Genomic DNA, 13,336 nt, shown 5'->3' on the forward strand with positions numbered 1-13,336 from the left:
CACAACTTTATTTCACACTCTTACAAGCTGAACATTTTTAAATCAGTAAAACAAATTTAGGCTATTGATGTAGCAGAAGCTTCTAGGTATAGAACTAGATATCCGTTGATTCTGAGAATATCCGGAAAACTAGAATAATCACAAAGATCTTATTTAGTCTAAGAATGCCTAAGATCAATGTCTTCTTAAATTCGTTGAGATCACCAATGATCTAGCCGAAAACAAGAATTAAAGAGAAATCTCTTAACTTTTATTAATCAAATCATAAACTGAATACAAACTTAAGCCTAAACGGCTATATATAATAAAACCGAAAACCCTAAAACAATAAAAATAATTATCTAAATAATTAATAAAACAAATAATAAGATATTTGGAAATATTCCAAATACTTATCTACATCAGCTATTGACTTTCCATGTATCATCAAATGGAATTAAAGGACATTAACAGGAAATTGATTTAGAACGAAACCTAAATGTAACACATAATCAAATAATTTTTAAAAAATAATAATTCAAAAATTAAAACATATATTCTCTTTGTCTAAAAAAATGTAAGTTTTAATATTTTCACACCTATTAAGAAAACATGCTAAATATTGAATATTGATTCAATCATTTGTAGTAAACTATATCCAAAACTTTTTACCAATAGAGATACGGTAACCATAATTTCTTTTAAAATTTACATTTACCAATAAACAATGTATTAAAAATGTAAAATACATTTTTGGAAATTTGTTATTTCAAAAAAGGTGGATCTTTTTTAAATGAAAATTATATATCTAAAACAGTAAAAAATAACAAAATAATTTGTGTGAAAATGCAACAAAATTATGTCACAAATTAGAAAGTCCTCAAATACAAATCAAATAAAACTATGAAAACAAAATATAGATTTACATTATATGAATAAGAGACGCAATATAACATTATTTGACAAAAATAATAAAACTAAAATAAAATAAACCTTTAGAAAGACTTATACCGTTAAAATGAAATTAATCTAATAAAATATCTCAACACTCCTATTATTATATTTAATTACATTTGTGGAATATCAAACAATTTTAACCAAAAGGATGATTAGAACGAATAAATGATACAACAGTTTACACATAACATATAATCATGTTTTTAAAAATATAAATAATATAAATAAAAATTGTAGTTAGATTGTAATATATTGTTTCGGTTTATAGTCCAACAAATGATATAGTAAATAGTAATATTTTTTAAAGAAGTTTTAGTGTATAATTATGTCGTTATAATCATATATCACATATGTCATAACATCATCTCATATAAGCTTAGTGAGGCTCAAACCGGTATGACCAAACCAATATAAATCAACAGCACCGAGTTGGATAGATTGACTTTGATTTGCCTGTACCGAAAATACCTGGAAGATGTTTTTTTTTTAAACCAATAAATTGGATGAACCAATAAATTTATATTATATTAGTGAACTTATTTATAAAATTCATAATACAATATAATAAATGCAAAGTTGAATTTACTGGTTTTACATAAGAATATTTATTTGGTGAACATTTAACACAAGAATATTTATTTGCTTTACGTTGGGGGGTTCTTTTGTTTTTCCCACTTACATAAGTTATTTAAAAGGATCCCCACTCTTACGAGAAATATTCCGCGTAACATTTAGTCATACAATAACGCAACAGTATTATTATCTAGCTTTTAATATTATTTAGCTATTTAAATAAACCAAACACCTTGAATTTTGAAAATTTTAGTATTTTGTTCTAATAATTCTAAATTGTATTTAGGTTTAGGAGGTCTTTTGTTCACATTCTCAACAAATTTAATAAAACGAAGATTCCGTTTGGAAGATAAAAGATTTTCCTTCAAATTATTGATACAACAATATGACAATTTTTATTTTTTAAATCTAATTTAAAATTAAATATTCCGGACACATAGAAAATTTCAAATATGAAAGTAGCAGATATCAATACTATTAAAAGGGAATGAGTTTTAATAAATCTACTTAAAAACGTTGTTTGGCCTATTTATTACTATTAGTTATTATTTTGGTCCTACAATTAATTCAAACAAAACATTACCGATTGTTACTGAATCTCCATTGGTAAAAAGTTTTGGATATAGTTTGTTTAACTTGTTTCCATAATAGATGTGAAAATATTAAAACTTGCATTTTTTGAAACAAAGAGAGTATATCTTTTAGTTTTTGAATAATTTTTTTTTTAAAAAGTATTTGATAATGTGTTACTTTTAGTTTCGGTTCTAAATCAATTTCTTTTTAATTTCCTTTAATTCCATTTGATGATACATGATAAGACAATAGCATAAATTTGTTTTACTGATTTAAAAACGGTCAGCTTGTAAGAGTATGAAATGAAGTGGTGACATACTTCCCGTATTGAATTGTACACATATATGTACTTGTCTGCAGTGTTATTATATATTTTTTTAGATTTCTTGATATATTATTCCATGCAAGTATTTTTTGACTTAACATAATACTGTATTAAATTAAACTGTGAATACTTTGTTTATTCTTGGGGAAATTCTATTTATTTATGCCTTTTTAGTAAGCTTATGGTAGTAAAATATTTTATGTATATATTAGACCTTTGAGACATAGTATATGTGGGGTTACGGACTCATAATATGAAACCATAAATTTTGACAAATATTTAAGCGGAATGAGGATTGTTTTCAACAGAGTATCAAATGGAAAACGATAAAAAAGAGGAAGTCGAGTATTTTGAAAATATGATACGGAGTACACTCGATTACGATATCCTTGTCGAAGCTTAGAAATCTTCAGGAACACATTAGCTGCTTTCCCTGCGATGAAAGTGACTAAGTCAGTAGTTGAAATAAAAGCAGAACGGAGATGTCGTACCAACTAAACCTGTTTAATGCTAGCCTTTGCGTCTCTAAACCCCTTGAGGATCTCCTTGTAGACAATATTGGTTACTCCATCAGCCCCGTCTAAATAAGAGGGGAGAGTTGTATCCGAGGGATCAATATTCGTTCACCTGAATCTTTCCTAGTCATGATCTCAGCCTCGACTATCCTGTTACCTAGTCGAGTAACTATCACCCTTGTCCCATTACATAATCCATAAGTCTGGTTGAGATTGCGCAGAATCATGACTGGTCCTACCTTCAAGCAGAGAATGTGGTTTGGTAGCCCAGGGAACTCAAGTGAATTTAGATACTTTTGAGGGTAATGGCTTGTCCAGTCATCATCTAGTGTAGCTTCTAGCTCAACGGAATCAGAGCTCAAATATTCTTTAGCCTGAGATGGAACATGAGACAGCATGTAGGACTTTAGCTCATGGACAGTACTATTTGTAGGCGTCAACACTGCTCTCTCCGCTAAGTACTTCTTGGTCCGATAATTATGAACAAAGTTAGGATATGCTCATCTGCTTGCACTTCATGTGGTTTGTCTGATTTAGATATCATGAATTATTTGTTCACAACAATCTGATCACCCTCCTTACGTTTATCTCTATGTGAAGATACAGTATCGGCGTCCTAGTCACCAACTTTCAGAATCCATTTAGGAAAGTCTCTGTCCTCCTCCCTTAATCGCATGTTTATGGAAAGGGTGTATACTTCAGCATTTTTCCAAAGATACGATTTGCCGACTGATGCAAGGACTGTGTCTTGTCGTTTTCCATGTGGCACTACAGGTAATATTTTCCTGAAATCGCGTCCTAAAAGTACAGTCTTGCCACCAAAAAGTCTGTCAGCAGCTTCTGGATTTGAAGGTGACAACAGATCTCTGAGAGACCGGTCTAGCGTTTCAAATGCTTGACGGTGTTTCATCGGAGCTTCGTCCCATATTATTAAATCTGACTTTGCAATTGATGAAGCCAACATAGAACCTCTATGGATATCACACATTGTCACATCGTCAGTGTAAGTGGCAAATATTTTTTCTTTAGCCAACATAGAACCTCTATGGATATCACACATTTCCTACATTAAAAAGAGTTATATGATTGTATATAATCCTATTCTTAATTAGACATCTTTATTTCCTACATCAAAAACACAGTTTAACACTACTGCCAATTAAAACTGATATTAAATGTATCAAATAGTTTGCATTTAAAATCCCATTACCACCTCACCCAAACTATATAGTATTACTTTCGATTTCTTTAAAACAATTCTAAACGCAATTACCTCTAAATATAAACACAGCCATCAAAATACTTAAAAACCATCAACGTTATTATTGACCTTTTTTGGTAAATCATAACATATAACACATGCAAAGCAATCAAAATGTACAATAATATACTAATATACATCACACGGCAATCATATATCGCGCGTAGCGCGGACCGACCCTTGTGTATATATATATATTACCGGATAACTCAATGATGTATTTGTGGGGAAGTGATGTAATGACCGTGGCTCCTCCTTAAATTAAATGAAAGTAATAATAAAATTATTTAGATTTTAGTCTATTTAGAATCATGAATTATTTATGGTTTTATTTGAGATTAATAAAGATCATCTTAATCAATTAATTTTTTATAAGCAAAACCAGATGCATTTTTAAAAAACATTATATTTGTTTTTCATAATATAAATTGATTTTTTTTAATAAAACTTATAAAATAAAAAAGATTTAAAACCTATAAAATAAATAAAATATTTACTATTATTATTATAAATTAAATATTAATATACGTGTATGAGTATGAGAAAATTACCTAGTTTTTCTTTTACAAAGATGACCATCTTATGAAGTAATATTAAGGCTAAATCTTTCAAATAGACTTAAAAATGTTTTTACAACCAAAATAACGCACAAATAATATTGAGGATAAATCGCTCAAATAATATTTTTGTGTAGGCATCTTGTAGGTCCTGGTGTGTGGTGTACGAGGTTATGTGTGTGGTGTACGGATACTTCTTCGGGTACGCATGTCCTTGGGTCTGGGTATACATTTCTATACATTTGGATACACTTTGTTTCACTTTTGTTGGGTAAAAACTGTATTATACAAAAAGGTGTATAGTAGTACACCTTGTTTAACATTCAGCAAAAAAAACTAAATAATTAGTTTTACTAAAAATAACATAACATTTAGTTTTACAAAAAGGGTATACATATTATGCGGTTTTCTCGAAATGACTGTTCGTGCCTTATTCATCACTCAAATATTCATCATGATCGAGGTTCCTTATATGTCTTTTTGTTGGGTCTGATTTGGAACACCGACCAAAACTTTTTACCTTTTTTTCTTCACACCTTCCTATTAATTGGCGATACCTCAAAGCTGGCAATGCAAATATAAATTCAAGAAAGCGGTTAAAAAGGGTTTGAGCTTTTATCGAAATCTCCTCAGCAGAAAGTTTACGTTCCTTTGGTGGAGGTCATGAAGGGACCTTTTTCATTGGTGGTAAATATTCAATCTTACTCAACAGGTGGTACAAAGATATCAGTTGGATTTGGCACTGACAGTATAACCTTTTTTGTAGTCTCATTCCAAGTCGATTTTAGATAGTGGTTTGAAACAAGTTTAGAGTGCTCCATTCCCCCCATGATTTCTTCATAAAATTTGTTAAAATGGGATACTTTGAATATTTTTGTTGGCCTACCTTCCAAATCTTTCTGGTTCCTTTTTTTGTACTTGGCATTCACATTTTTATGTAAGTGTACAAGGCAACAGCTGAATATATATGGCTAGATCTATCAAACATAATAATCAAACATAATTGTTAAATCACAATTGTCTTTTACGATGCTTGAGCGCTTCTTAAAAACCATGACCACGACTTGTTACTCTTGTTGTCTACAACTCCAAACGCAATCGGAGTATCTGGAAATCCACATATTGTCCACTTGCTGTTAGTAGACAATCTTTGTACTTCCGAAATATGTGTGTACCATCTACCTCAATAACCTCTCCCAGAGATACTTCCACCCTTCAACTTTGTCCGTCCCTTTACATCTTTTCCGTTTTTTATCTTAGTTTTCTGTTCTTTAAGTTGTAGTTATTTTGAATATTGAAAAGTATTTTAAATTTTGTAATTATTGTAAATGTATATACTAGTATTAAGATATAGGATACAATGATGGGATAATATGTTAAGTTTTATTAAATACAAAAGTTGAATGGATGTTGAATTAATATGTGGAAAAGAGAGAAAATGATATGAAATGTTAAAAAAAAATATAAATATGGTGTTAGAATATGTGTAAGCATTGTCCATAGTCTTATATAACATACAAGTTTCAAATTCAACCTTAGAATTTTGTGGAAACCTAGTTGATTAAAAGTTCATTCAGTACTCAATACACTAAAATATATTAAGTTTAAATCTTATAAATATAGTTTATCATACATATTAGATTAATCGATACAAAACTAAAAAAACAGCATATTTTTTCTTTGCAAATATTTCTACTTACTTTATCATACTCCCTCTGTTTCATTAAGTTAGATGTTTTAGAAAAGCAAATTGTTTCACAAAATAGACTTTTTGTATTTTCTATGAAAAAATTGTGATCTTCAAGAAAATTATTTGACTTTATTAAATTATTATTGGTTAAAAATTATTGAAAATTGAAAATTATAGAAAACAAAACATTTATTATAGTGATTTAATGTGTTCTCTTAATATGTGTTAAAAACAATAAAAAAAAGTCTATCTTTGTGAAACAGAGACAGTATTTCAAACAAGTAGAACTTATCTCCACTCTCAGTCTCTCGCAGAACCTTACTAGTTACTACGCCTTATCCTTTTCAAAGCACCTCATATCGACAGAGCTTTTAACCATTTCTGCCTCCGCTTCTTCCCTTTCTCTATCTTCATTCAATCCTAAATCTCTTCCTCTCTGCGTCTCCAGGTTCGCCTCTGTCTTACCTCCTTCCCTCTCCTTCAAACTCCACTCCCACCATCTTCTCTCTTCCTCCGCCGTAAAATGCTCCTCCCACCGTCGAGGTGGAGGAAGACATGTTCGCCGACGATGATTCTCCCTCGCAGGAACGCAGCTCCTTCTCTGCTGACCTCAAACTCTTCGTCGGTAACCTTTCCTTTAATGTCGATAGCACCTTTCCTTTAATGTCGATAGCGCTCAGCTTGCTCAGCTGTTCGAGAGCGCTGGAAATGCTGAGATGGTTGAGGTAACATCATTATTCTCTATTGCCTAATGAGAATAGATAGTGCTCATAACTTCTTGAAATCTATTTAAACCTCTCTTGATTCATTGAACATAATGTTGTGTGGCTCTTTGTGTTTCTATGTAGCACTGAGCTTATGATATATGATTGTTTTCATTTCATAGGTAATATATGACAAAACAACTGGTCGAAGCAGAGGTTTCGGTTTTGTGACAATGTCCACTGCAGCCAAAGTTGAGGCAGCAGCTCAGCAGTTCAATGGCTATGTAAGGAGATTTTTTGATCATGAAATTGTTTTTTGTTGTTTCTTCTTCTTGGCTTGTGTGTAATGTTATTCATGAACGTTACAGGAGTTTGAAGGCAGACCCTTGAGGGTTAACGCTGGTCTTCCTCCACCTAAGAGGGAGGAATCTTTCTCCAGAGGACCAAGAAGTGGTGGTTACGGTTCAGAGCGTTCCAGTTACGGTTCTGAACGTTCTGGAGCTTCTGGTCACGGGTCTCAACGTTCAGGACGTTCTGGTTACGGGTCTGTGTTGGAACAATAAAAGCCCAATGGCTTTGATTATTAAGGTGAAAAATAAATGGCTTAAGGCTTATATCATAAAGCCCAATATTAGTCATGAGGAAAGGGAAATTGTCCCACATCGGGGAACACAAGAACCATAAAGCAGTTTAATTATGGTCTTGTGCTATGAGGTGTTAAACGGCCGCAGAGGAGAGGATGGCTCCCCACGCGCGCTGTCGCTGCCGTCCAGCCGGCTTGGCGTGGGCTTGGGTTTCGGCTTGGCCCAATAAAATTTTTTTTGGACCAAGTTAAGCTCAATGTTTTTGCCATTTCATTTCTAAAAGCATGACATTTGTGTATAAACGACATGTAGTTTGTCTAAAAACGACACGAAGTTTATCTGTTCGAAATGGATCAGAACCGAGTCAACAAGAGAGAAACTTGCGGAGAAAGTTGCTCAACGTTCCACTCGAGATCCTTGAGAGATTTTCGAAAAACGTTGGCAACAGTTTCGAAAAACCACTCCTCGTCTCCTCTTTATATATCGACTATCTTCCTTCTTCATTTCTTAACTTTTCTCGTATCAAAATCCAACAGCGAAAATCCCTTAGCGTAAGTCTATAGTTCGAGAGTGTTTCGTAGATTTATAGTTCGATAGGGTGATTCTCGAGTGAAGCGTAATCGTCTACCATGGTTGTATCCTGAGACTCGATATTCGTACAGTACCGTCTCACTAACGGAGCGAATATTTAGAGTTAAGGAAGTAGATTATATCTCGACTCCATGTTTATTTGCGAATACGATTTCTTATCGTTCTTGTATTCGCTTTACAAATCGTCGATTTCCTTAACGTATTATTTTTGTTATATCGTTTATCTCAGTCTGGTTATCCGACTTCTACAGTCTGAACGTTCCAGCTACGGTTCTGGGTCAGGTTCGGGATCAGGTTCATCAGACCGTGTTTTGGCAACCTTTCCTGGGGTGTGGATGACATGGCCCTGGAAAGCTTGTTTGGCGAGCAAGGAAATGTTGTGGAGGCCAGAGTCATCTTTGACAGGGACACTGGTCGATCCAAGGGTTTTGGGTTTGTGACACTCGGCTCTCCTCAAGAGGTCACAAAAGCCATCAACTCTTTGAATGGTGCAGTAAGTATTATACTATTATCTTTTTAATGTCTCTTTGATCAGTAGTACTTAAATTATAGTGCAAGCAAACACTCTCTGAGCTTTTTTTTTTTTTTGCATTCTTTGAAGGATTTGGATGGAAGACTAGAGTCTCGGAAGCTGAGGCTAGGCCACCAAGGCGCCAATTTTGAGCGACTATGCATTTTGCAGATTCTGGAGGTGTAGAGCATCTTTACTTCGCTTTGAATTCGCTTTTGGGCTTTAAATGTTTTTGCGTTTATCTTTTGTAGACTAGGTTTTGGACCCTTTTTTTTTTGTTTACTTCTTTCTTTATAGGTTGGTACATGCTTGTTAACTGGCTTGCTGTCCAGTAAATGTGAACAGCAAAGGGGAATTTTTTGCCGTTTAAAAGAGTTTACCGTTTGAATCCCAAAACGGAATTTTTTACTTTGCTAAAATTTCTTCAGTCATATATCAAACCCGACCAATCATGTCAGTGTTTATCAGAACGAATAACGTCTCCTTAGTTGTCATTCTTTTTCAAGTTTTCAAAAGTCCAAAAAAAAACTATTATTGTGTAATGAATTGGAGAATACCGAATCAATGCCAATGTATAGGGTTTAACCCTGAAGGTTTTAAAGGAATGATCTGTTCTTAGAAGGATTAGATTAAAGTGGAGACCCATGTTTAATCCTGCGCTTGATTGCTTCATTTAAAGAGGAAGAGAACGACGTTGTTATATGTTTGCTAGACCGCTTAACTTTACGACTGTTCATCTTAAGTAGATTTTGACCTGCGCTTTTTTTATTATAAACAAATTTTAATATAAATTAATATTTTGAAATTGTTATACATTATTATACTACAAAGTTGTATTATATCAAAGAATGAATTTTTTTAAAAATTATATAATTAGTTTATTTGAAATTTTGTATGTACAATTTTATTTAACTCTCTCTTAGGCGCTTCACAAAAAAAAACTCTCTCTTATGCATGAGATATGAGTCCTACTCGAAACCCGATTGGGTACCCAAAGTATCCAAAATTTATTTTTGGTATATTAGGTATATTTATGTATTTTGGATATATTTTCGGTATTCTATATATTTTTAAGTTTTGGGTTTAGGGTTAATTAATACTTGTATATTAATTCCTTAAAATGTTGTGATGAAAATGCTATATGTAAGTTTGCTATAATGTTGTCATGAATGTGATGACCCACTTAAATAATAGATGTCTATGATTATATGGATCATTAAAATCTTGTTATAGTGTACAATGTTAGTTCTTTGATTTCTCAGATTGGTGAGTGGTGGTTTATACAATGTCTAGCTTGGCCCGCATGGTGGTGTGAACATGACGATACTTGGGGAAGATGTTCATGTAGGTGATGAGATATATAGAAATGGAGGAGTTGTTTTGCCTCACAAGAAGATATGAAAGTGGTATATTTAGTGGTTTAGACTAATCGTATATACATATATATAATGTTTGTATAGTATTTGTATCTAATGGGGGTGTGAAAGTGGTATATTTAGTGGTTTAGACTAAACGTATGTACATATAATGCACATTATCTTTCTCTTTATCGCTGGGATAATATGCGATGGTTTCGATTATAAAAATGTAATAAGGTTAGTTAATTATGAGATTCTATGTAACAAAGAAAAAGATGTAATAGGGCTTGGAACAAAATAGGTTTTATTTAATTGTTAGAATATATTTTCTTGTTGATATAATAGGGGTTAGTTATAATATTTAGAATATGTAATATATTCGGTTAAAAAATGAAATGGTGCAACAACCTTTCATAGGTAGATTTTTTAGGACTCCTTCTATTTTAATAGTATTGACTAGATTTAAGGGCGGGTATATATATATATATATATATTTTTTTTTTTTTTTTAAAAATTTAATTTTTATATTTGTGTTTTCAGTTATATCTATGTTTTTCTTGGTATAATATTTTTTAAATGATTAATAAGAGATTTTATAATTGTACTAACATAGTTAGACCATACATATATCAATAAGTCATGTTCCTAATTTAATAGTATTAATTATATATACCATTATTATTAGGTTCGTGTAAAAACTGTCAAAAAGCAAAAAACAGTTTTAGCATAATTAATGTTGATTTTAGAAATAATATCCCTAATATAAGCATTACAACATTTTCTTAGTCATGTGTCATCACCACAATGAGTTTTAGAATCTTTTGAGAAATAAGTTGATCCATCAAAATATATAATAAGTTTTTTTTTATCAAAATAACCATAAATTCACTATGAATGTTCTTCATTTTTTTCCTTAAATAAAGTTTACGAAATTTCCTAATATGACTAAAATATATGTGACAATTAATGATTTTTAATAATAAAAGTTTGATAAAAAATAGTGCATCCTCTATCATATTTCTTTAATTTTAAATTAATAAAATACATTAAATAGCTATATTAACCATATAATATAGAATATGATTGTTCAAAAAAAAACAATATATGATTTAAATAGACTAATATAGATCTTTTTTTTTTTGAAACACTTTTTTTTTTGAAACACTGACTAATATAGATCTTAACATTCACTTTAACTATGTTGAAATTAATATTATTATTAGGACTGTGTTAATGCTGTTCATATAATCATATGCATGGCAGCATGGGTCTGTGTTAATGATGTTCATATAATCATATGGGTCGTAAGTTAATATGGTCTCTAACAGATTACAAATGATAATTTGCTTTAATAATAATAATTCAAATATAGAACAGTTTAATATAGTGAAAAAGAAAAGAATCATGTCAGAAAAAAGAAAGGGGTGGCTATAATTACGATCAAATGGACGTTATAAACGAAATCAGATTATGTAAAGATAATAATAAATAACTTCTAAATAAAATGAATACATAATTGGACTGAACTAATATCAATTGGACATTTTCCTGTTGTAATAGTATAGATAAATCAAATATAGAACAGTTTAATATCGTCAAAAAGAAAAGAATCATCTCAGAAAAAAAAAGGGGTGGCTATAATTACGATCAAATGGACGCTATAAACGAAATCAGATTATGTAAAGATAATAATAAATAACTTCTAAATAAAAGGAATACATAATTGGACTGAACTAATATCAATTGGACATGTTCCTGTATAGATGTAACAGATCAGTGGTGATAACAAACTTTGCCACCACTTAACCAAACTTAACCGGTCAAACCAAGTATCTGAACATAATAATGAATCACCTATTATCAATACTGATTAATCCTAATGCCAAGCCATGCATATATTGTGCGGATGTCACGTGACGAAGGGTATCTTCCACGTACATTAGTCTTACAATTTCGAACAAAAAAGTTAAGAAAAATGGGATATAGCAATAACCGAAAGCAGAGAAGGAAAACTGAAGTGAAATAATGGAAGATTATGTCTCAAAAATAAAGAACACCAAAATAATAAAGAGAATTTAGGAGCCATATACACGCTTTTGATGATAATTAGAGATCTACCCGTGGCATTATACACTTTTTCAAAATTTCCTCAATATCCCTGTTCTTCTAATCTTTTAGACTCTCTCCAAATATTCTCCTGAGATATGATGTCAGAAAATTTAGACTGTGGGACCACTTGTTTAATCTATTAACTTAGTCAATTATCCTAGTTTACATTATATTTTTTCTATCTAGCAATTTGCAAGAACGTGAAATAAGAACATGTCTGTCAATTGTGACGACGATTACATACATGGAGATCAACATTCATCAACGTCTCCGACACCATCTTTCCACCGCCAATCTGAGAGTTTTTACACTGCAAAGCCACTGTAACTTTTGACGAATCCACCGCATCTGCTCCGGATAAACTCTTATTCAAAGGTCAACTCTTCCGTCTCCATCTCTTTTGAGTGACTCGTTGCCTTATTACACGAGTTGGTTAAACATAACTCAGATATTTCTACCTCATTGACATCTTGTAGTGGTTATTGTCGCATATCATTGTTTGTAATTTATGAAGGATATCATATGAGTTAACCCCTTCATACATATTTTAATGTTTGATTTGATGCTACAAATAGGTACCATTTGCTGATACATGTTTGGTTAGTTTCTACGAAATAAATTTGTGGTTAATCGATAAAATGGCTAGAAAGGTGTTACATGATAGCTGTTGTTAGTTGTCACATGGTGTGCTAGCTGTTACAAAATATATTGCCATTAGCTGGTACATGTTAGATTAGATGTTACAAAACATGTTGCCGCTGATGGTTAGTGGTTGTAAAATATCGTAAATAATTGTTGTAAATGATACAGAAGTTGTTAACAACTACAAAATAGGTTAGAGACAATAATAAATGTTTTGTTAGAATGCACGTATAAAGAACTACGAGAATGGACGAATATGCTATCAGGTTAGTTCAAATCCTTGTTTTCCTTTTGTGACGATTCACACTCTCTCGCTTCTATATGACTAACTTTGTTCTCAGTCACTATCCATTTGTCAATTTTCCAGGTATAGAGGACCAGTGCGGTGGTCGAAAAAGACAGCAAAT

General features: G+C 31.6%; 1 protein-coding gene and 1 pseudogene across 1 annotated transcript; one reads left to right on the forward strand and one right to left on the reverse strand.

Annotated features, from left to right (window-relative positions):
* Positions 1–2,901: 2,901 nt before the first annotated feature.
* LOC125586053 lies at positions 2,902–3,320 on the reverse strand. The gene is made up of 2 exons (XM_048755841.1): positions 3,035–3,320; positions 2,902–2,987 (listed from the first exon to the last, which is right to left on the reverse strand). The coding sequence occupies exons 1-2, from the start codon at positions 3,318–3,320 to the stop codon at positions 2,902–2,904; spliced, it is 372 nt and encodes a 123-aa protein (XP_048611798.1).
* A 1,835-nt stretch (positions 3,321–5,155) lies between these two features.
* LOC106371442 lies at positions 5,156–9,441 on the forward strand (annotated as a pseudogene).
* The last annotated feature ends 3,895 nt before the right edge of the window (positions 9,442–13,336 follow it).

The sequence above is a fragment of the Brassica napus genome, chromosome C4 (assembly GCF_020379485.1).
Source record: "Brassica napus cultivar Da-Ae chromosome C4, Da-Ae, whole genome shotgun sequence".
Lineage (NCBI taxonomy): Eukaryota > Viridiplantae > Streptophyta > Magnoliopsida > Brassicales > Brassicaceae > Brassica > Brassica napus.

Bases quoted from the DNA above. Each gene is read 5' to 3' on its own strand.
- LOC125586053 (XM_048755841.1), bottom strand. From the start codon at position 3,320: ATGCTGTCTCATGTTCCATCTCAGGCTAAAGAATATTTGAGCTCTGAT. The intron at 2,988-3,034 runs GTGAACGAATAT...CCTCTTATTTAG, and splicing joins CATGACTAGGAAAGATTCAG to ACGGGGCTGATGGAGTAACC.